This window comes from Phocoena sinus, chromosome 16 (assembly GCF_008692025.1).
Source record: "Phocoena sinus isolate mPhoSin1 chromosome 16, mPhoSin1.pri, whole genome shotgun sequence".
NCBI classification, from domain to species: Eukaryota; Metazoa; Chordata; class Mammalia; order Artiodactyla; family Phocoenidae; genus Phocoena; species Phocoena sinus.
The window spans coordinates 40547489-40569143 of record NC_045778.1 but is presented as its reverse complement, the minus strand read 5'-3'; the positions used below and the strand labels follow the sequence as shown (position 1 = coordinate 40569143).

The following is a 21655-nucleotide window of genomic DNA, read 5'->3' as shown; positions in this document are numbered from 1 at the left end:
TAGTATCTCTCCATTCCTCCTTTCCTCCATCTGCTAGCAACCATTTATCTATTTTTGTCTCTATGGAATTTGACATTTTGGACATTTCAGATAAGTCGAATCATACAGTATGTTATATTTTGTGACTGTCTTCTTTCACTTAGGATTATATTTTCAAAGTTCATTGATTATGTAGCATGTATCGGTACTTCATTAACTTTATTGCCAAATATTATTCCGTTGTTTGGATATACCATATTTTGTTTATCCATTCACCGGTTGTTGTACATTTGTGTTGTTTCCAGTTTTAGCTCTAATGAATAACACTGCTATGTACACTTATATACAAATTTTTGTGTGGATGTATATTTTCATTGTTCTTTGTTAGGTATCTAGGAATGGAATCGCGGAGTGATATGGTAACTCCATATTTATCATTTTGAGGAACTGCCAGGCATTTTCCAAAGTGACTGCACTATTTTATGACCCTACTAACAACCAGTGAGGATTCTGATTTCTCCACATTCTGATGGCTTCTTATTTCAGTTGAAATAAGAGCCAGTGTCTTTATAGCGGACTGAAAGGACCAACATTGTATTAAGCAGAGTTCTCTAGAGAAACAGAACCAATACTGTGTGTATTTAATTTATTAATTGGCTCCTGTGGTTATGGAGACTTAGAAGTCCAATGATCTGATGTCTGCAGGCTGGAGAACTAGGAAAGCCAGTGGTGTGGTTCAGTCTGTATCTGATGGCCTGAGAATTAGGGGAGCCAATGGCATAACTCCCAGTTGGAGGTCGAAGGCCTGAGAAGGGAGGAATGATATGCTGACGTAAGTCCCAGCATCTGAAGGTCTGAGGGCAGGAGAAGATGGATGTCTTAGCTCAAGTGGAGAGACCAAATTTGAAGGTCTGAGGGCAGGAGAAGATAGATGTCTTAGCTCAAGTGGAGAGACCAATCTCCCTTCCTCTGCTTTTTAAATTCTATTCAGACTCTCAGTAGATTGGATGTTGCCCACCCACACTGAGGAGAGCAGTCTGCTTTACTCAGTTCACCATTCATATATTAATCTCTTCTGGAAACACCCTCATAGGTGGGCCCAGAAATAATATATATATATATTTTTTTTTGCGGTATGCGGGCCTCTCACTGTTGGGGCCTCTCCCGTTGCGGGGCACAGGCTCCGGACGCGCAGGCTCAGCGGCCATAGCTCGTGGGCCTAGCGGCTCCGCGGCATGTGGGATCTTCCCGGACCGGGGCACGAACCCATGTCCCCTGCATTGGCAGGCGGGCTCTCAACCACTGCGCCACCAGGGAAGCCCCCAGAAATAATATTTTATAAGCTATCTGAGCATCCCTTAGCTCAGTCAAGGTGACACATGAAATTAGTCATCACAAACATGATCTGGTTTTTTCTTATGTCTTTAGTATTCCAACCTCATTGACCTGTTTCTGTTCCTCAAATAAACCAAGCACGCTCTCTGTAGTGGCTTTGCATCTACTGTTTCCTCTGCCTGGACCAGACTTCCCACAGATACACTCCTTCTTGTTACCTTACTTCCTTCGGACTCTGCTTGTATGATCTCTTATCAAAGAGGGCAGTTCATACAGCTCTGTATTGAATAAGAATCCTCCTCCCATCTCCTTACCTTGCTTTTGTTTAATCTCTCTCTTCCTGCCCCCTATTTGAATGTAAGGTCTTTGAGGGGAGGAACATTATTTTTTCACTGTGTTAAAGAGAAATTATTCTGACACTTGTTGAAACCTGCAAAGAAGACTTTATTCAAGCCTACTGCAGTAGAGAGAGAGCTTGAACTTACCCCCAGTACAACAGGGACAAGTGGGGATTTATAGCCAACTGGCAGGGTGAGGGAGTAAATGGAAAATTACTAAGAAATTGGTTAGGTATCAAGGGGAGGTAGAAAGGAACTTGATTAGATACGAAGGGTGGGAGAATTCTTGATGAACTGGCTTCACAGGATTCTTTACTAAAATTGGATTCAGCAGGCCAAAGACAAGGTCTAGAGGAGAAGAGGATTCGCAGGATCCTGACTAAAGTTTGGTGAAGGAGGGAGTGCTTGACAACTGCTTTATCCTTAGCATCTAGAAAAGTGAGTGGCACATACTGGGGCATTGGTTAATCATTGTTTGGTTGGTGAATAAATGCTCCATTCAGAGGACTTTTCTTTTAAATGAAAAGTCCTAATTGAATGAAAGATATATTTTTCCTTCCTAAGCTGTCAAACTGCTGGATTTTATAAGTAGAATTTTTTTTTTTTTTTGCAGTACGCGGGCCTCTCACTGTTGTGGCCTCTCCCGTTGCGGAGCACAGGCTCCGGACGCGCAGGCTCAGCGGCCATGGCTCACGGGCCCAGCCGCTCTGCGGCATATGGGATCTTCCCGGACCGGGGCACGAACCCGTGTCCCCTGCATCGGCAGGCAGACTCTCAACCACTGCGCCACCAGGGAAGCCCATAAGTAGAATTTTTTAATAATACATTTGTTAAAACTGATTCAATCTTGTTCCATCTTCTGTGTCAGTTAATGGTGAGAAACTAATTTTTAATGTTCTGGGTGCTATACTTTTCTAACATGCTTTTTCTTTGTTTGAAAGTAAAACAGGATTACTTGGAAACAAACAAATGAACAAACCATAAATAGCTCCCCAAAGTAACCTAAAACATGTTTTTCAGATCCAAATCAGTTTCTAGCAGTGGGTGCCAATCTTGGCTGAATATTAAAATCGTTTGGGAGCTCTGGGTGTGGTCCGATGCCGGGACCACACCCAGAGCATTAACGCAAATTCTGTGGAGTTGGGACCAAGGCGCAATTAATTTTTCGGTCTCTCCAGGTGATGCCAACGTGCACATATAGGATGAAGAACCTAAGACGCCGGACTGTATCCAAGACTACATTTCCCAGAGGCCTCCGCGGCCACTTCCGTTTCCGGTCCCCGCCCGCCTCCGTTTGAGTAGAGCGCGGCACCGGCGTGCTCGGCTTGCACCTGTGTCTCTTCAGTGAATACAGTGAGGGTGGTCACGGCTCCTCAGCGTGCGCGGCTTTCTGGCCCAACCCTCCCAGCTAGGTCGTGAACGGCCGCCGCCGGACTGGGGCACAAAGACCTGGTGAGCTCCTCCTTACCCCGAGGGGCAAGTTGAGGAAAGAGCGGGCTAGGAGGGGCGGGCAGATGTGAGCGGGGCCCCAACCGCAGGAGCCGTGCTGTCCCAGAAGGTTTAAAGGCTTGCGCTGAGACCCAGGGATTGAGTCTCCGACGAGACTTTCCGCATGTTTTGGCGAAGGTGCCTGCCTGACTGACTCACAGTCAGAGCTTGGCCTGGAGCTTGCTGCAAGGCCGGACTCCAGGCAGGCGTTCCGTGCCCTTTCTTCCTGAGCTCAACCACCTTCACCTCTCGACCTTTGTGGGGAGTAGGAAGGGTGGCGGACTGTTCTCGTTCAATGTGCAGAGAGCGAGTTCTAGCTAGTACCGAACATGGAGGGACTTCCTCATATTTCCTTTCTTTTTCCCAGGTTGGCGTAGTCAAGATTCTTTGTCCTTGCCTGGGAGAACAGTTCACGGGACAGACGGCCCCAAGACTACCAAGAACCCAGATCCAGGTAAGTTTGATTTTTCCTTTTCCTGAGAAATCTCTGTTGTTTCAGAATGAAGTTGGGTTTATGCCTCTTGTTTGGAAAATGCTCTGACCAGTGTATGTGAAGGGCCCCAACTATATCCACACCCCTATTTCCCTATCAATACCCAAACCTTTCTGGACTTTCCAGCTGGTGAGTAAGATACTGAAATATCCCTTTGGGCAAAAACAGTTCCGAGAAAAAGGGGGCTCAAGAAATAATAGTTCCGAGAAATAGGCTTGAAATACAGGACATGCCCTAACCGCAAACTGATGAACAAACAAGTACAGCTGAGGCAAGAATGCATAAGCCAATAAGCTTAAAGGTCACCCCATTTACCCAATCATTATGAAATATACCCGCCCTATGAGTGAATAAAACCTAAAAAAGTATGTGATTCCGCTTTTAGGGGTTCCCCATCGGCCTCCTGCGTGAGGTTCAGGGAACCCCGGTGCATCGGCTCCTAATAAACCTCTTGCGTGTTGCAACGGCTCTCGACTCTTGGCGGTTCTCGGGCGAGTTGGAATCCCTCGGAGACCGTTTGGGTCTAACATCTGGGGGCTCATCCGGGATCCCCAACTCGCCCCCGGGTCACAAGAACATCGGGAGTCGGAGGTATCAGGTAGGCTTGAGCCTAATTGTCTGTTTGTTTGTCGCCCGTTTTTTGCTAGCCGCCGTTAGGAAGAAGCCGTGTGAATCGGTTTGCTGTGAAATCTGTATTGGACTCCTGGCTAGGCAGATGTGCCGATAGCTGGTGTCCACGGACCCTGGGGGACGCCCTGGTGGTCCATCTGGAAGGAGAAACAAATCTTGTCTCCCCTTCATCTGGTTCTGGCAGGTTATACAAGCTGCCATCTGAATTTGAGTTGGTTTCAGTTTTAAGCTTGCGGCGGCAGTATCAATGTGTGTCTTCTGAAAGTTTATTGTTTTTCTGTACTATTATCTTTCTTTCGACGGACGACAATGGGACAAACTACGACGACTCCTCTTTCTCTCACCCTAAGCCACTGGACCGAAGTTAGGGCTAGGGCCCACAACCTTTCAGTAGAAGTAAGGAGAGGAAAATGGCAAACGCTGTGTACCTCTGAGTGGCCTACATTTCAGACAGAGTGGCCACCCGAGGGATCTTTTTTGTTAGATAAGGTCAGGCTAGTCAAGTCTAGGGTCTTTAACGCAGGACCCCATGGACACCCAGACCAGATACCATATATCCTGGTCTGGGAAGATCTGGTTCTCTCCCCGCCTCCGTGGGTCCGGCCCTTTGTTTCCTCAACAGGCACGTCTGCATGCGCTCCAGCACGGTCGGAAGTACTGGCCCTAAAAAAAGCCCCAGACGCCGAAAAGCCATTTGCAGCCCCGGACCCACCAAAGGCGATATATCCAGACTTGCAGTCCGATCTGCTTCTTTTCGATCCCCCACCACCTTACCCTCCAGCCCTAAACCCCGTACCGCCTCCCAATCCCCCAGCTCCACAACCCTCCGCACCAGTAGGGCCACCTGTTATGGCAGAAAGGGGGGGTCCCTCGGCGGGCACCAGAAGCCGGAGGGCTGTTTCCCCGGACTCTACCGCTTTACCCCTTAGAGAATATGGCCCCCCCGATGACCACGGGAATAGGCCCCTTCAATACTGGCCCTTTTCCTCTGCAGATCTTTATAACTGGAAGATGCATAACCCTACTTTCTCTGAAAATCCACAGGCTCTTACTGCTCTAATAGAGTCTCTTGTCTTCTCCCACCAACCCACCTGGGATGATTGTCAACAGCTCCTCCAGACTCTCCTCACAACTGAGGAGAGGCAACGGGTTCTCCTGGAGGCTAGAAAGAATGTGTTAGGCGCCAATGGACAAGCTACCCAGTTGCCTAACGAGATTGATGCTGGTTTTCCACTCGTCAGGCCGAATTGGGACTTTAATACCCCAGAAGGTAAGGAGCACCTAAAAATGTATCGCCAGGCTCTGGTGGCGGGTCTCCATGGAGCGGCCAGGCGCCCCACAAATTTGGCTAAGGTAGGAGAAGTAATTCAGGGGCCCCAGGAATCGCCAACCGTGTTCCTAGAATGCTTAATGGAGGCTTTTAGACGATTCACTCCTTATGATCCAACTTCTGAGGAACATAAGGCCACCATAGCAATGGCCTTTATTGACCAGGCGGCCCCAGATACTAGAAAAAAATTACAAAGGCTGGATGGCCTGCAAGGTTTTTCCCTCCAAGATTTAGTAAAAGAGGCAGATAAAGTATATAATAAGAGGGAAACGGAAGAAGAAAAGGAAGAAAGAAAGCAGAAGGAACAGGAGGCCCGTGAATTAAGGCGGGACAGGCGGCAAGAGAAAAATTTGAGTAAGATATTGGCCACTGTAGTCAGAGGAGAAAATATTAGAGACAGAAATAGACAGGAAGGATGGGCAATGAATAGAAGGCGACCATTAGGCAAGGATCAATGTGCTTATTGTAAAGAAAAAGGTCATTGGGCAAGAGAATGCCCTAAAAAGAAAAACGGGGGAAAGCCAATCAGAGAAAAAATTTCTACCCTGGAAGAGGAAGATTAGGGAAGTCAGGGCTCGAACCCTCTCCCCGAGCCCAGGGTAACTCTTAAAGTGGAGGGGGAACCCGTCCAGTTCTTGGTGGACACTGGAGCTCAGCACTCAGTCCTCCTCCACTCAAAAGGCCCTTTCAACTAAAAGGTCATGGGTCCAGGCGGCTACAGGAAATAAGCAGTACTCATGGACCACACGAAGGACAGTAGACCTTGGGGTGGGACAAGTAACCCACTCATTCTTGGTCATACCTGAGTGCCCATACCCTCTACTAGGCAGAGACTTACTCTCTAAGGTGGGGGCCCAAATCCACTTTCAACCAGAAGGGCCCACCATAACTGACAACCAAGGGAGAATACTTCAAATTTTGACCATGAAGCTGGAAGATGAACATAGGATATATGAAGCACCCTCGCCTCCACAAGTTGACATGCAGGATTGGATGACCAGGTTTCCACAGGCTTGGGCAGAAACTGCCGGTATGGGAATGGCAAAATATCAGCCCCCCGTGGTGGTAGAACTCAAAGCAACCGCCACCCCGGTGACGGTCCGCCAGTACCCCATGAGTAAAGAAGCCCGAGATGGCATCCGTCCTCAAATACAAAGGTTGCTGGAATTAGGGATCCTGGTAAGGTGCCAATCTGCATGGAATACCCCTCTTTTGCCAGTTAAAAAGCCAGGAACTAATAATTACCGACCGGTACAAGATCTACGGGAGGTAAATAAGCAGGTAATGGACCTCCACCCCACGGTACCCAACCCCTATAATCTTTTAAGTACTCTTCCACCTCAGCACACTTGGTACACTTGGTACACTGTTTTGGATCTTAAAGATGCTTTTTTTTGCCTGAGACTCTCCTCTCTCAGTCAGCCCTACTTTGCTTTCGAGTTGGAAGGATCCAGCCTCGGGGATGTCAGGCCAGCTGACTTGGACTCGCCTGCCACAAGGATTCAATAACTCCCCCACCATTTTTGACGAGGCTCTCCACCAGGATTTGGCATCTTATAGAGAATCCAATCCCCAGGTAACTCTACTTCAATATGTTGATGATATTCTTTTAGCTGCTGAAACCCAAGAGGACTGCATCAAGGGAACTGAGAGGCTGTTAACAGAACTGGGAACATTGGGATATAGGGCTTCAGCAAAGAAAGCACAAATATGTCAACGACAGGTTAGTTACCTGGGGTACTTGTTAAAAGGAGGACAGAGATGGCTTTTGGAAAGCAGGAAAGACACCGTTGCCTGGATACCGGCCCCCAAGAGTCCCAAACAAGTTAGGGAATTTTTGGGGACGGCCGGATTTTGTAGGCTATGGATTCCGGGGTTTGCTGAATTAGCAGCCCCTTTATATCCCCTGACCAAAAATGGCATCCCTTTTGCTTGGGGTGATAAAGAACAACGGGCTTTTGACCGAATTAAACGAGCCCTACTATCAGCCCCGGCTCTGGGGCTACCAGATGTTACTAAGCCTTTTCATCTGTACATGGCCGAGAATAAAGGCATCGCAAAGGGAGTACTAACTCAGAAACTGGGCCCCTGGAATCGCCCGGTTGCGTACCTATCAAAGAAATTGGATCCTGTGGCAGCAGGATGGCCCACCTGTTTAAAAATAATCGCCGCGGTGGCCGCCTTGGTCAAAGATGCTGACAAACTGACTTTGGGGCAGAACTTAACGATAACAGCCCCCCATGCATTAGAAAGTGTGATTCGCCAGCCACCCAACAGATGGCTAACAAATGCCAGGATGACTCATTACCAAGCCCTGCTGTTAAACTCAGATCGTATTAAGTTTACCTCAGCCACAGGACTCAACCCGGCCACCTTGCTACCCGACCCCGACTTGGAAAGCACTACCGTCATCCATGATTGTCAAGAAGTACTGGCTGCAGCACACGGTAGTAGACCAGACTTGATGGATCAGTCCCTCCCCAATGCCGACGTTACCTGGTTTACTGATGGAAGCAGTTTCCTAGAAGAAGGTAAGCGTCGGGTGGGAGCAGCCGTAGTAGACGGGAAAAAAGTCATCTGGGCAGCCACATTACCGCAAGGGACATCGGCCCAGCGGGCTGAACTAGTCGCCATGACCAAGGCATTGGAACTAGCAGAAAACAAAAAGGTAAACATCTATACAGACAGTAGGTACGCATTTGCTACCGCCCACATTCATGGGGCCATCTACCAACAAAGAGGGTTGCTCACCTCGGCGGGCAAAGAAATTAAAAACAAGGAAGAAATAGTGGCCCTGCTAGCTGCCCTCATGCTCCCCACTAAAGTCAGCATCATTCATTGCCCCGGGCACCAGAAGGACAATACCCCGGTGACAAGAGGCAACAACATGGCAGATAGGGTGGCACGAGAAGTGGCTCTACGGGAAATCATACTAGAACTATCAGACAAGAGTCCTGGGAAACCAAATGATAGGGGAGCAATTACCCCAGCCATAACCAAAGGAACATTATCTCCTCAACAAGCAAAATCCATGCTACAACAGATTCACAGATGGACACACTTGGGAACCAAGAAGATGGTATCCCTATTACATAAGACAGGTTATGATACCTCTGGATTAACCAAAATAGCTGAGCAGATTGCACGAGAGTGCATTCCATGCCAACAGGTAAACTCCCATAAAGGAAAACTTGAGGTCGGAAAAAGGCTCAGAGGAGACCGCCCAGGAGCCTATTGGGAGGTCGACTTCACTGAAATACGCCCTGGAAGGTACGGTAACAGGTATCTTCTAGTTTTTATAGATACCTTCTCAGGATGGGTAGAAGCTTTCCCGACGAAGAAGGAGACAGCTACTGTGGTGGCCAAAAAGATCTTAGAAGAAATTTTTCCCCGGTTCGGGGCACCAAAGGTAATAGGATCAGATAATGGTCCCGCCTTTGTCGCCCAGGTAAGTCAGGGTGTGGCCAAATACCTGGGGACTGATTGGAAATTACATTGTGCCTATAGACCCCAGAGTTCAGGACAGGTAGAGAGAATGAATAGAACTCTAAAAGAGACCCTAACTAAATTGTCCATAGAGACTGGCGGTACAGATTGGACGGTGCTCCTTCCCTTAGCCCTGTTCCGGGCTAGAAATACCCCCTCCCGCTATCATCTTACTCCATTCGAAATACTATACGGGGCCCCACCTCCTCTTCTTACGCTAAGGGAGAAAATAAGTCCTGACTGCCAGAATAACACTGACTTATATGCTAGGCTGTTGGGACTCCAGTTGGTCCAAAAGGAGGTGTGGTCCCAGCTGGCAGAGGCTTACCGACCAGGAACACCAGCAGAGTCTCATCCCTTCCAAGTCGGAGATTCCGTGTACATCCGTCGGCACCGAACCCAGACTCTAGAGCCTCGGTGGAAAGGACCATACATCGTCCTGCTCACCACCCCCACGGCTATAAAGGTAGACGGCATCGCTGCGTGGATCCACGCTTCACACGTGAAGGCCGCGCCAGCATCTGCATCATCGGAATGGCGAGCCCAAAAGACCAGCAACCCGCTCAAGCTCAAGCTCCTGCGATCATCAGACTTATAACTTTAACTTTGTTACCCCTACTGACTGTGAGTAATTTTAGTCCTCACCTGCCCCAGCGTTTAACCTGGCAGGTAATTTCCCAAATTGGAGATGTAATATGGTCTGTTAGCCATACCGCTGCCCCTTGGACCTGGTGGCCAGACCTTTTTCCCGATGTTTGTAAATTGGCCCTGGGAGCCCCCTCTAACTGGGATCTAGAAGGATACTATAATCAACACGCTGTCCCGGCCCAACCTTCCCCGCCCGGGCGCCAAGGATTAGACCCTTGGGGGGGTTGTTCCACCAAAGATCGGAGAAGCATGCTCAGGGCCCTCTCCTTTTATGTATGCCCTGGGTTCCATCGTCACCGATCTCTAAATTATCAATGCGGGGGAACGGAACATTTCTATTGCAAAAGCTGGGGATGTGAAACCACAGGAGACACCTACTGGAAACCCACCTCTGGCTGGGACTTTATCAAGGTAATGGCCAACTACACTCATCAGAAAACCAGAAGCCAGGGAAACCCCCAATGGGCCAATGTGCCCGAATGTTCAAAATGGTGCCATCCCCTTAAAATTTCTTTTAGTGAACCAGGAAAAAAAGATAAAAACTGGATAAATGGCCATTCATGGGGTATCAGGTTTTACAAAGAACGGTATGATGATGGATTACTGATGACCATCAAATTAAAAATCGAAACCCCTACTCCAGTTCCTATAGGCCCCAATCCTGAGATAGGGCACTCTCTGCTACCTTTGGCCCCTCCCACAGTGCTACCAGGGATAAGAAACCAGACTTCTGGGCCAAAAGGAATAATAATCAAACCCAAAACCCCCCGGGACCGAATGCTCTCATTGGTCCAGGCGGCTTTTGAGGTTCTAAATGCCACAAATCCGGAGGCTACTAAATCATGTTGGCTCTGCTACGCTGCTCCTCCCCCTTATTATGATGCTATAGGATATAATGCTAATTATAGTAATGTCAACACTCCAGATCAATGTCGATGGAAACAAGAGGGAAATAGTAAATTGACCCTGGCCTCAGTATTAGGAAACGGTACATGTGTAGGAACGCCCTACTTGTCCCATCGACATCTTTGTACCAATTTAAGCCTCCCACAGGGCTCAGGGTATCTCCTCCCTCCTCCGGATGGATGGTGGGCATGTAACACGGGATTAACCCCCTGCATTTCTTTAGAGGTCCTCAAAGCTTCAACCGATTTTTGTGTGTTAGTTCAGCTGGTCCCCAGACTCATTTATCATTCAGATTCATCCTTTCTAGACGAATACGAAGGCAAAAGAAGGTTTAAGAGAGAGCCCATAACCCTCACCCTGGCTGTACTCCTAGGACTAGGAATGGCAGCCGGGGTAGGAACAGGTGCAACAGCCCTCATTCAACAACCTCACTACTATGATGCCTTGAGACAAGCTGTAGATGTCGACCTCCGGGCGTTAGAAAGTTCCATAACTCAGTTAAAAGAATCCCTCACCTCGCTTTCAGAAGTAGTAATGCAAAAGAGGAGGGGACTAGATCTACTATTTCTTAAGGAGGGCGGACTATGTGCTGCACTAAAAGAAGAATGCTGTTTTTATATTGATCATTCTGGGGCTATCACCAAAACTATGAACAAACTCAGGGAACGCCTGGACAAAAGACAACAGGAAAGAGAAAATCAAAAAGGATGGTTCCAATCATGGTTTGATAAATCTCCCTGGCTTACTACTTTGGTTTCCAGCTTGTTAGGACCCCTTATTATTCTGTTGTTGCTCTTAACTTTTGGACCATGCATTTTGAATCGCTTGATAGCCTTTATTAGACAGCATGTCAGTTCGGTACAAGTGTTAATGCTAAGACAATAATACCAAAACTCGCAGAAAGAAACTGAAATTCCATGATTGAAATTAGTTACAAAAAATAAAAGGGGGGAATGAAGGGCCCCAACTATATCCACACCCCTATTTCCCTATCAATACCCAAACCTTTCTGGACTTTCCAGCTGGTGAGTAAGATACTGAAATATCCCTTTGGGCAAAAACAGTTCCGAGAAAAAGGGGGCTCAAGAAATAATAGTTCCGAGAAATAGGCTTGAAATACAGGACATGCCCTAACCGCAAACTGATGAACAAACAAGTACAGCTGAGGCAAGAATGCATAAGCCAATAAGCTTAAAGGTCACCCCATTTACCCAATCATTATGAAATATACCCGCCCTATGAGTGAATAAAACCTATAAAAAGTATGTGATTCCGCTTTTAGGGGTTCCCCATCGGCCTCCTGCATGAGGTTCAGGGAACCCCGGTGCATCGGCTCCTAATAAACCTCTTGCGTGTTGCAACGGCGCTCGACTCTTGGCGGTTCTTGGGCGAGTTGGAATCCCTCGGAGACCGTTTGGGTCTAACATGTGGACCAAGCTGCCTGAGCCAATCCTGGAGTGGTGTAGCTCTACAGAGACGGGGCCCCTCTCCCCACTGTCATCCCTTCATGTCCTTCTCTCTACCCATTACAGAGTCATTCACCAAATAGATTGTTGGTACCCATGCTTTCTAGAGTGCTAGAAAGTGAAACATACTTTGTAATAAGTTACAGCTGTTATCTCAAAGACATTGCTAACTCAGAGATAATGGAAAAACAGACACGTAGCATAAAAAGATGTAACAGGCTTTACGTTAAGCATGAATGATACACATGACACAGCCATGGTAGTGCTCTCTTGACCTTCAGGGGTCAGAGGAGTCTTTAGGGTGGGGTGGTGGTAGTGGTGGTGATCATTACGGTTCTTACTGAAGAATAAATGAAATTTGCATATTTGGAGAGTTTGGGGTGACTAGGGGAAGGCGCTGCAACATGAGTGAAGCTGTTACATCTGAACCATGAATGAGCTAGCCCCAGAGAAAGTTGGAAACGTTCAGTGTCTAGAATGCCAGGTTGGAATTTGCCTTAATCCTGGAGAAAACTGGGTTTTGAAGGACTTTGAGAAGTTGACAGGAGGTAATGAACATTTTGAAGGAAGTAGTAAATAGTTGAGTATTTATTATGCAAACTAAGAGTAACAAAAATTTTTAAAAATTAAAGATTACCCATATTCCTATCACCCTAGTGAATCAAATTATTTCATTTGAAACACCTTTGCATGTGTATTTTTTAGGCTTACCCATTTTTTCCTTTTAATATGCCGTAGCTATTTCTTCTAGTTTGCTCCATAGTTTCATTACCACTTTTTTTTTTTTAAAGAAAGTTTTTCTTTTTTTTTTTTTTTTTAATTTTATTTTTATTTTTGGCTGTGTTGGGTCTTCGTTGCTGTGCAAGGGCTTTCTCCAGTTGCGGCGAGCGGGGGCCACTCTTCATCGCGGTGCGCGGGCTGGCCTCTCACTGTCGCGGCCTCTCTCGCTGCGGAGCACAGGCTCCAGACGCACAGGCTCAGTAGTTGTGGCTCACGGGCCCAGCCGCTCCACAGCATGTGGGATCCTCCCAGACCAGGGCTCGAACCCGTGTCCCCTGCATTGCCAGGCAGATTCTCAGCCACTGCGCCACCAGGGAAGCCCCACCACCTTTTATAGCTCCTTTTTGATATTGTGTACTCAACCAGCTTGTGACCTTGAGCAAGTTCTTTCAACTCTCTGAGCCTTAGTATTCTTAGCTGTAAAATAGATATACTTTATGTAAGGCCAACTGGCCTGAGGCAGGGGAACGCAGTCAGACTCACAGGTTGCATCAGACCGAGACTTCCCGGACCACCCAGTTCCAGGAACTGACCTGGGGATTTTCCGGACCACCCATTTCCAGGAACTGACCTGGGAACTTTCCACCCAGCCCAGTCTTCCCGCCTTTCGAGGGGCGGAACTAACGGTCCCAAGACTGATGCAACCGGCACCAGATATTGCCAGATACCCGAAGAGACCACCAAATAAGGAATAACCTGCGCCCTCCCGGATTCACCACACCCCTTTCCCTTCTTCCCCTATAAATTCTGCCCAAACCCTCCCCCGGGCGCGACTTCTCTGGCCTCTTTCGGACCAGTGAACCTCACCCGGGAGCGGTCCCAAATTAAACTTGCTTAAGCTCTCCTCCATTTCTTGGTGCCGTTCCTTACACTTTATACATTTCTAGTGGAAATACAGAGAGATGTTGTATGTCTTAGGGCTGTGCCTGGTACATATTAGGTTGTTATTGCTATGAATGGCAATTAACAAATACATATTTATCGCTGTAAATTCTAGGATAAAGCCAGTATCATTTTGCATGTCTTTCAGTGTTTCTATTCATTTGTTGAATGACACATCCTTGAACATGCCCATGTGTCAGGCAGTGTTTTAGGCTGGGGAGATAGCAGTGACCCAAGTGGTCCCTGCCCTCCTGGAGCTCTCATTATAGAGTGTACTGACCATAAATCTAAACCTCTCCTGCCTGGCAGTGAGAAACCCTGTGAAAAAAAAAAAAATAAAGTGGGTCATGGGATAGAAAGTAGTAGAAGATGGGAGAAGATTAAAGAACTTTCTGATGAAGTGACATTTAAGCAATTTCACTTCATCCCTACTAAGTGAGGGATGAGCAAACACCAGGCCTGGAGGAACGAGCATGATAGGCATATTGGAAGAACACGAGGAGGGCAGTGTGATTGAAGTATGAGGGGTCACGAATCACTTCACTTTGCAGCCTCTTATCTTTTAATATTTCGTTCCTCTGAAACAAGTCTGCTTTCCAAGGATGTCATATACGTTCCTCGTTGGTCCTTTCGTTAACTGTGTCCCACTTTTCTCCTCATAAACAATCTGAGCTATCGGAAGCTGACTTTGAATGTCCTGTCTTCCTTCTCCAGTGAGGCCTTCCTGGCTCCCTACCTCAGGGGCAAGGGAGTCAACGGTTCCTGGGTAAACGGAATTGGGTTTGATTTTGCAGGGATCACTGACATTTGGGGATGTGGCTGTGGCCTTTACCCAGATTGAAGGGAGACACCCGGATGCTGCTCAGCGGGCCCTGTACAGGGATGTGATACTGGAGAACTATGGGAATCTGGTGTTTGTGGGTAAGGATTTTTTTCTCTTTAACTCAAAATTGGTCTGCTGGGCAACTGTGCATTTTCACAGCGTTAATGATTTGGGGGTATTTAAACTCTTAAAATGGGAGGTTTTTGTTGGTTTGTTTGTTTTTACCATGGGCTTAGAGGCTGGAGTTCATGCTCCTTTCAGTCAGAAAGGTCAGAGCCATACAGAGTTTAAGATGGGCAGCTTTGTGTGCAGTCTAGCCCAGTTCTCTAAATTTTGCATGTCACCATTCATCTGCCACCAACAATAGGAGTTTCCTGTCCTCAGAGAGGCCTGGTTTTCTAATTGACTTCCACTCCTTCATTTCTGTGACTGATTTGGATGTCCTTGATACCACCCTCTAGGCCTTCCTGACATATCCATGCTCTGTGTAGACCCCCAAGTTGAGACTGAGATTTGGGATAACTCCTTGTGCTCATAACCACAGTCATGTTCCTTTTCTTTCTCTGTGAACAGGGCTTCTCTCTTCCAAACCCAAGCTAATAACCCAGTTGGATGGAAGAGCCATGGATGGAAGTATACGGGGTTCCATCAGGTACCTATACAGGTGAGTGAGTCCAGAGCTCAGCACACAGAACAGTGAGGAGGAAGTTCTTGGTCAGAAGGCTCATCTTAGAGAGTCCATGTCCATGCAGAAGGGCTGTGGCAGTTGACACTAGTTGCCTCTTTTTAACGTCATCCTCATGTCAAATGACTTGCCATTTTTCTACTCCTGCTCCTTTCACAAGGGCCTCTGGCTTCTGACTTCACACCCTGAAATCAGTCTCTTTATGTGTTGTTTCCCTCCCCATTTTCAGGCACTTGTCAGGCTACACTTTGTTTCTACCTTCTGTCCATTCTCAGTGTCTTCCAAATTCTCCTATGGTTAGCTAGACGAATGGCTATTTAACCCTTTCTAGTTTTAATATCCATATCCCTGGTCATACAGTGGGGCAGTGGCAGATTCCAGTTATAAGCATATTTTCCTGACAGGTGATTACTATTTTTGGCAAAGAAACTGATAGGGAAGCACTTTCTTCCCTTTCCCTCTGGTCTTCTTTTATTTCTTTTCTCTGTTATCATTTGCTCTTGGTTCTCATTTTTTTCTGTGTATACTTTGCATAAATTTATGTATGTCACTTTCTCCATGTCATTGTTCAGTTCTGAATCTTTAAACATGGATATTTCTCTCACCTAAAATGTGTATCCTTCTTTTAAAACGTGAATTGTCATTTTTCCTATATCATCTTCAGGAAAACTTTTATAATTGTGTTTCATGGAAAATACCAGTGATGCATAATCTTGCTTAAACTGTTTTTTTTTTCCTTTAGACCTCTAAATTATTCTTTTTTAAAATTGAAATATAATAGACATATAACATTATATTAGTTTCAGGTGTACAATGTAATGATTTAATATATTGGGAAAGGATCACCATAATATGTCTAGTTAACATCTGTCACCATACATAGTTACAAAAATTATTTTTCTTGTGATGAGAAGTTGTTAGGTTTACTGTCTTAGCAACTTACAGGTATGCACTACAGTGTTATTAGCTAGAGTTGCCATGCTGTACATTACATTGCCATGACTTATTTTATAACTGGAATTTTGTGTGTGTGTGTGTGTGTGTTTTAATGCTTTTCAGTAATTCCATTTGTTTTTACTATGTTGAACATTTCCCCCCTAAGTGCTTGTGTAGATTCTTTATAGAGTAACAGTAGTAACTCAGTCTTCCTTATTCTTTAATCTTTCTGTTTAAATTTTGGTATTGGGTTGTGATAGATATATGTTATTATACAAGGAAGTATTTAATCCATGTCTTTTATTAAGAAATTTTTGTTCTTTTAAATTCAGCATAGATATTGAATTTTATCAAATGCCTTTTCAACATATATGGAGATGACATCTGTCTTTTCCCTTTTCGTTGTTAATATGGTACATTTTATTCTTAATTCTCTTAATGACTTGGCATTCTTAGTAGAACCCCACTTGGTCATGGCATATTACATTATTCTTTTAACATGTCAGTAGATGATACTCTTTGCTAATGTTTTATTTAAGTTTTTGCATTGATACTTACAAGACATTTTTTATATTTTTCTTTTTCATTGGGCCATTTTCATTGAGTTTTGATTTAAATTTTGTAATAATTTTTGTGAAAATTTTTGATCCTTCCTATTTTCATTCTTTGTTATAATTTAATTCACATGATAACTGGTTCCCTGAAGGTTTGGGTGTTTTTTTTTTTTTTTAACTTGTTTTGTGTGGTAGGGAGCAGGGGAGAGGAATTGGGGGGTAATTCTTTAGCAGTATTCTCTCTTATATGGTAACTTGGCCAACTAGATTTTTGCTCTCTCTTGAAACAGTTTTGGTAATTTACATTTTCCTAAAAAATATCCAGTAATTAAAGTTCTCAAATTTATCTGCATAGTATTGAACAAAGTAGACTTTTATGATTCTACATATATCCTTTACATTTACGGTTACTTTTATCCTATGTGTTCATGGTTACTTTCTTATGATTTACATTATTTATTTGTTTTTTTTTTTCCATTTTCCCTCCTTCATTAGCTTGTTTTACTTTTTATAGACTCTTAGATGTATTTACTAGTGTTACTGTTTTCTGATTTTAATCTTTAACTCCTTTTTCTTTTTTTTCCCTTAGGTTTATTTACTTTTTCTAACCTTTTATAGTTGATTAATTAATTCATTGATTTTTCTTCTTATTTATGTAATATAAATATTTAAAGCTGTAAACTTCTGTTTGTGTAGTGTTTTGGTTGTATTGTAGTTTTTATTGTCATAATTTTTTAGATATTTTGCAATTTGATTTCTCTGATCAAAATATTAAGAGAGTCATAAGCTAACCTTCCTTTTTCTTTCTTAAAACCTTTTTAAAATTTAACACATATATAGAAGAGTAGATTTTATAAAAATATGGTCTAAATTGGTATTTTTGAAATGAATATTCATGTAACCTGCACTCAGCTCAAGAAAGAGAACGCTGGCAGTACTCTACTAAATCATACCTGATCCCTTCCAATCATTAGCCACACTCTCCTCCTCCCCCTGAACTAACACTGTATTTATTTTGGCCTGTTTTTTTAACTTTATATGAATGGAACTATATATTTTTTTGATGTGGCTTTTTATGCATAACATTTTGTGAGATTCATTCATTTTCATGCATTGTCCTTCCTGTGGATCATTCGAATGCATGTTTAAACATAATTGCTAGGCCCCACCCTCAGCACTTTTTATTCATTAGGTCTGAAATGTGGACTGAAAATCTCTACAAGTTCTTAGGTGATGTTGATGCTGTTGTGACTGATCTGGAGACCAGGCTTTTAAAACTACTGCAATAGAGTATTTCATTATCTCATATTTTGGATGGATATTTGGGATGTTTCTAGCTTTTGAGAATTACAAATGGTATGAACGTTTCATATATGTTATTGCTTGGTTCATACGTGGATACATTTCTTTTGGGGTGGGATTTCTAGTTTATAGCATATGCATATATTCAGCTTTAGTACATAATGCCAAATAGTTTTTCAAAGTTTTGTACCTATTTATATTTCCATCATCAGTGTGTGAGAGTACTCATTGTTCCGTATCCTTGTCAACACTTAATATTGTCAGTCCTTTGAAGTTAATTGTTCTTTGGGTGTATCTCATAGTGTCTTTCTTTTTTTTTTAGAATTTTATTTCACTTTTATTTATTTATTTATTTATGGCTGTGTTGGGTCTTTGTTGCTGCGCGCGGGCTTTCTCTAGTTGCAGAGAGCGAGGGCTACTCTTTGTTGCGGTGCATGGGCTTCTCATGGCAGTGGCTTCTCTTGTTGCAGAGCATGGGCTCTAGGCGCACAGGCTTCAGTAGTTGTGGCTCACAGGCTCTAGAGCGCAGGCTTAGTAGTTGTGGTGCACGGGCTTAGTTGCTTCACAGCATGTGAGATCTTCCCAGACCCGGGCTTGAACCCGTGTCCCCTGCATTGACAGGCAGATTCTTAACCACTGTGCTACCAGGGAAGTCCCTCATTTTGTCTTAATATCCATATCCCTGATATCTAATGAGGAGGAGGACATTTCAAATGTGTATTGGCCATTATATGTCATCTTTTATGGAGTGTCTACTAAAAAAAAACTCTTTGTTGATTATATATGTTGTATTGCCCTTCTCTCTGTGGTTTGCTTTTCACTAACAGTGGCCTTTTGATGAATAGGGGTTTTAATTTTAATGAGCTCTATTTTATTAATCTTTTCCTTTATTGTCATTGTGTTTTGTGTACTGTTTAATAAATCTTTCCTTTCCTCAAGTTTATAAAGATACTCTTCTGTGTTAACTTTTAGAAGCTTTATTGAATGTCTTTTACATTTGCCATCCTGTTAGAATTGATTTTTGTGCATGGTATGAGATAGGGTTCATGTTTACTCCTCCCTCCCCCCAATATGCCAGTGTAGTCTCCTTTTCACCGCTGCTCTGCAAAGTTACCTTTGTCACAGAACATGAATCCATAAGGGTGCCTTTCTCTTCATATGACTGATTTGCTTCCACTTACCTTTACAATCAGAATCTTGAAATTTTCTCTAGCTTAATCATTACACATTAAATACATATCCCATCAAAGGCCATTTGAAGCATCTGGGCTGTTTATTACCAGACTTCACCTCCAATTTTGCATTTAAAAACATAAGTCTTAGCTCTAGTATCTGATGAATGGAATTTCTCTTCAAGCTAATAAATATAAATGTATATAAAAATAAAAATATAAATACACGTGTATGTGTGTGTATGTATATATCTTTATCTCTGAGCCATTAAATGTTGGTTCTCTGCTAAATTCTCACAGAGGAATGTTATTCTCAAATTCTTGGAGATGTACAGTATTATATTACAATGTTCTCAAATGTACCACCCTATAGGAGTCTGTCCTAGTAATCCTGGCTTGCTTTGTGATACTTGGTTTTCTCCCCAAAGTTGTGTTTATCCTCAAATTTTTATCTTTTTTTCTTTTTTGGTGTTGCCTGTGTTACCTTCCTAACTTACCAACTTATTAGATGCTCCTTGCATTCTTCAAACACAATATTTATAACTTCTATTTCCTTAGATCCTATTTACTTCTCCCATCTTTAGTCTTGCCATCTTTTCTTAGCAAGAATCACAAGTGGGATGAATTAATTTTACATAACCTTTAGTTGTATAGAATAGAATGTTATTCTTATACATGTGCAGCTCTCATTTTCAGTATTTCAACATAGAGAACATTTGAATTAAAAAAATTTTTTTCAGTTCAGGAGTACATATTTGAAACAAAGATGTCAGCCCTACAGCAAAATACTTCTGAGAGATCTGATTTGGGAGAACAAACAAAAAGTGTCATGATGGAAAGAGGCCTGGATTGGGAAGGCAGAAGTTGCATAGAGAAGGCACACTATAAATGCAAGGAATGTGGGACAGTCTTCAAATATAATTCCTCCTGTATTAGCCACCAGAGAAATCGTACTGCTGAGAAACCCCATAAATGTAAAGAATGTGGGATAGCCTTTATGAGCAGCTCATCCCTTTTAAATCATCATAAAATTTACATAGGCAAGAAATGTTTCAAATGTGTTAAATGTGGGAAATTTCCTCAAGAAGCAGTCAACATTTGTTAATCATCAGAAAATTCATTCTAGAGAGAAACTCCATAAATGCAATGAATGTGGAAAATTTTCAGAAATAATTCTATTCTTTTAAGTCACCAGAGACTTCATACTGGTTAGAAACCCTACAAATATAATGATTGTGGGAAAGCCTTTGCTCAGAATTCAGGCCTTACTCATTATGTGAAAATACATAGTGGAGAGAAGCCATTTAAATGTAATGAATGTGGGAAAACTTTCAGGGATAACTCAGCTGTCTTGTAACATCAGAGAATACATACTGGTGAGAAACAGTATCAGTGTAATGAATGTGGAAAATGCTTTATTTAGGAAGAGCTCAAGTCATGTTAGTCATCAAAGAATGCATACAGGAGAGAAACCTTATCTCTGTAGTAAATGTGGAAAATCAGGTATAGCTCATCCTTTGCTGGACATCAGAAAACTCATAGTGGAAATAAACCCCATCAATAAACCCCATTACATCAATGTAATGACTGTGGGAAAGCCTTTAGCAAGAACTCAGCCCTTACTGAACATCAGAGAATTCTTACTGGAGAAAAGCCCCATTGCTGTAAGAAATGTGGGAAATCCTTCAGGCATAGCTCTGGCCTTGCTGAACATCAGAAAATCCATACAGGAGAAAAACCTTATGAATGTAATGAATGTGGGAAGGCTTTTCCTCAGAATTCAAGCCTCAAACAACATAAGAAAATTCATAACAAAGAAAGAGCCATCAAATGTAGTTAGTTTGCTAAATCATGCAGAGATAGTTTATTCCTTTTTGACCATCAAGGAGGAGACTTTCAATAAATTATGCACTTAATGAATATATTCTGAGATCCTCTATCCTGGAAAACTTCTCATTTGTGAGGATGTTCATTGTAGTATGGTTTGTACTAGCAAAATATTTGAAGAACTTAAATGTAGCAAGAACCTAAATGCTGCTATGTAGCAAGTGAAAAGAATGAGGTAGAGCTCTATATACAACCATAGATATATCTCCATGATACCTTGATAAGGTAAAAAGGCAAATTGCAAAGAATTAATATTGTAAAAATGGCCATACTACCCAAAGCAATCTACAGATTTAATGTGATCTCTATCAGATTACCCATGACATTTTTCACAGAGCTAGAACAGATAATCCTAAAATTTACAGGGAACCACAAAAGACCCAGAATTGTGAAAGCAATCCTGAGAAAAAAGAACAAAGCTAGAGGCCTAACCCTTCCAGACTTCAGACAATACTACAAAGCTACAGTAATCAAAACAGCATTGTATTGGTACAAAAACAGACACATAGCTCAATGGAACAGAATAGAGAGTCCA

General features: G+C 43.5%; 1 protein-coding gene across 1 annotated transcript in view; it reads left to right on the top strand.

The window, feature by feature from the left end:
• ZNF485 (zinc finger protein 485) overlaps positions 1-21313 on the top strand; it is a 56052-nt gene extending 34739 nt beyond the window's left edge. Inside the window, 8 exon segments of the mRNA XM_032607587.1 lie at positions 3508-3594; positions 14642-14682; positions 15158-15248; positions 19979-20308; positions 20310-20391; positions 20394-20647; positions 20649-20733; positions 20736-21313. Coding sequence (XP_032463478.1) covers positions 3508-3594; positions 14642-14682; positions 15158-15248; positions 19979-20308; positions 20310-20391; positions 20394-20647; positions 20649-20733; positions 20736-21073 — 1308 coding nt within the window. The 3' untranslated portion in view covers positions 21074-21313.
• Positions 21314-21655: the final 342 nt, after the last annotated feature.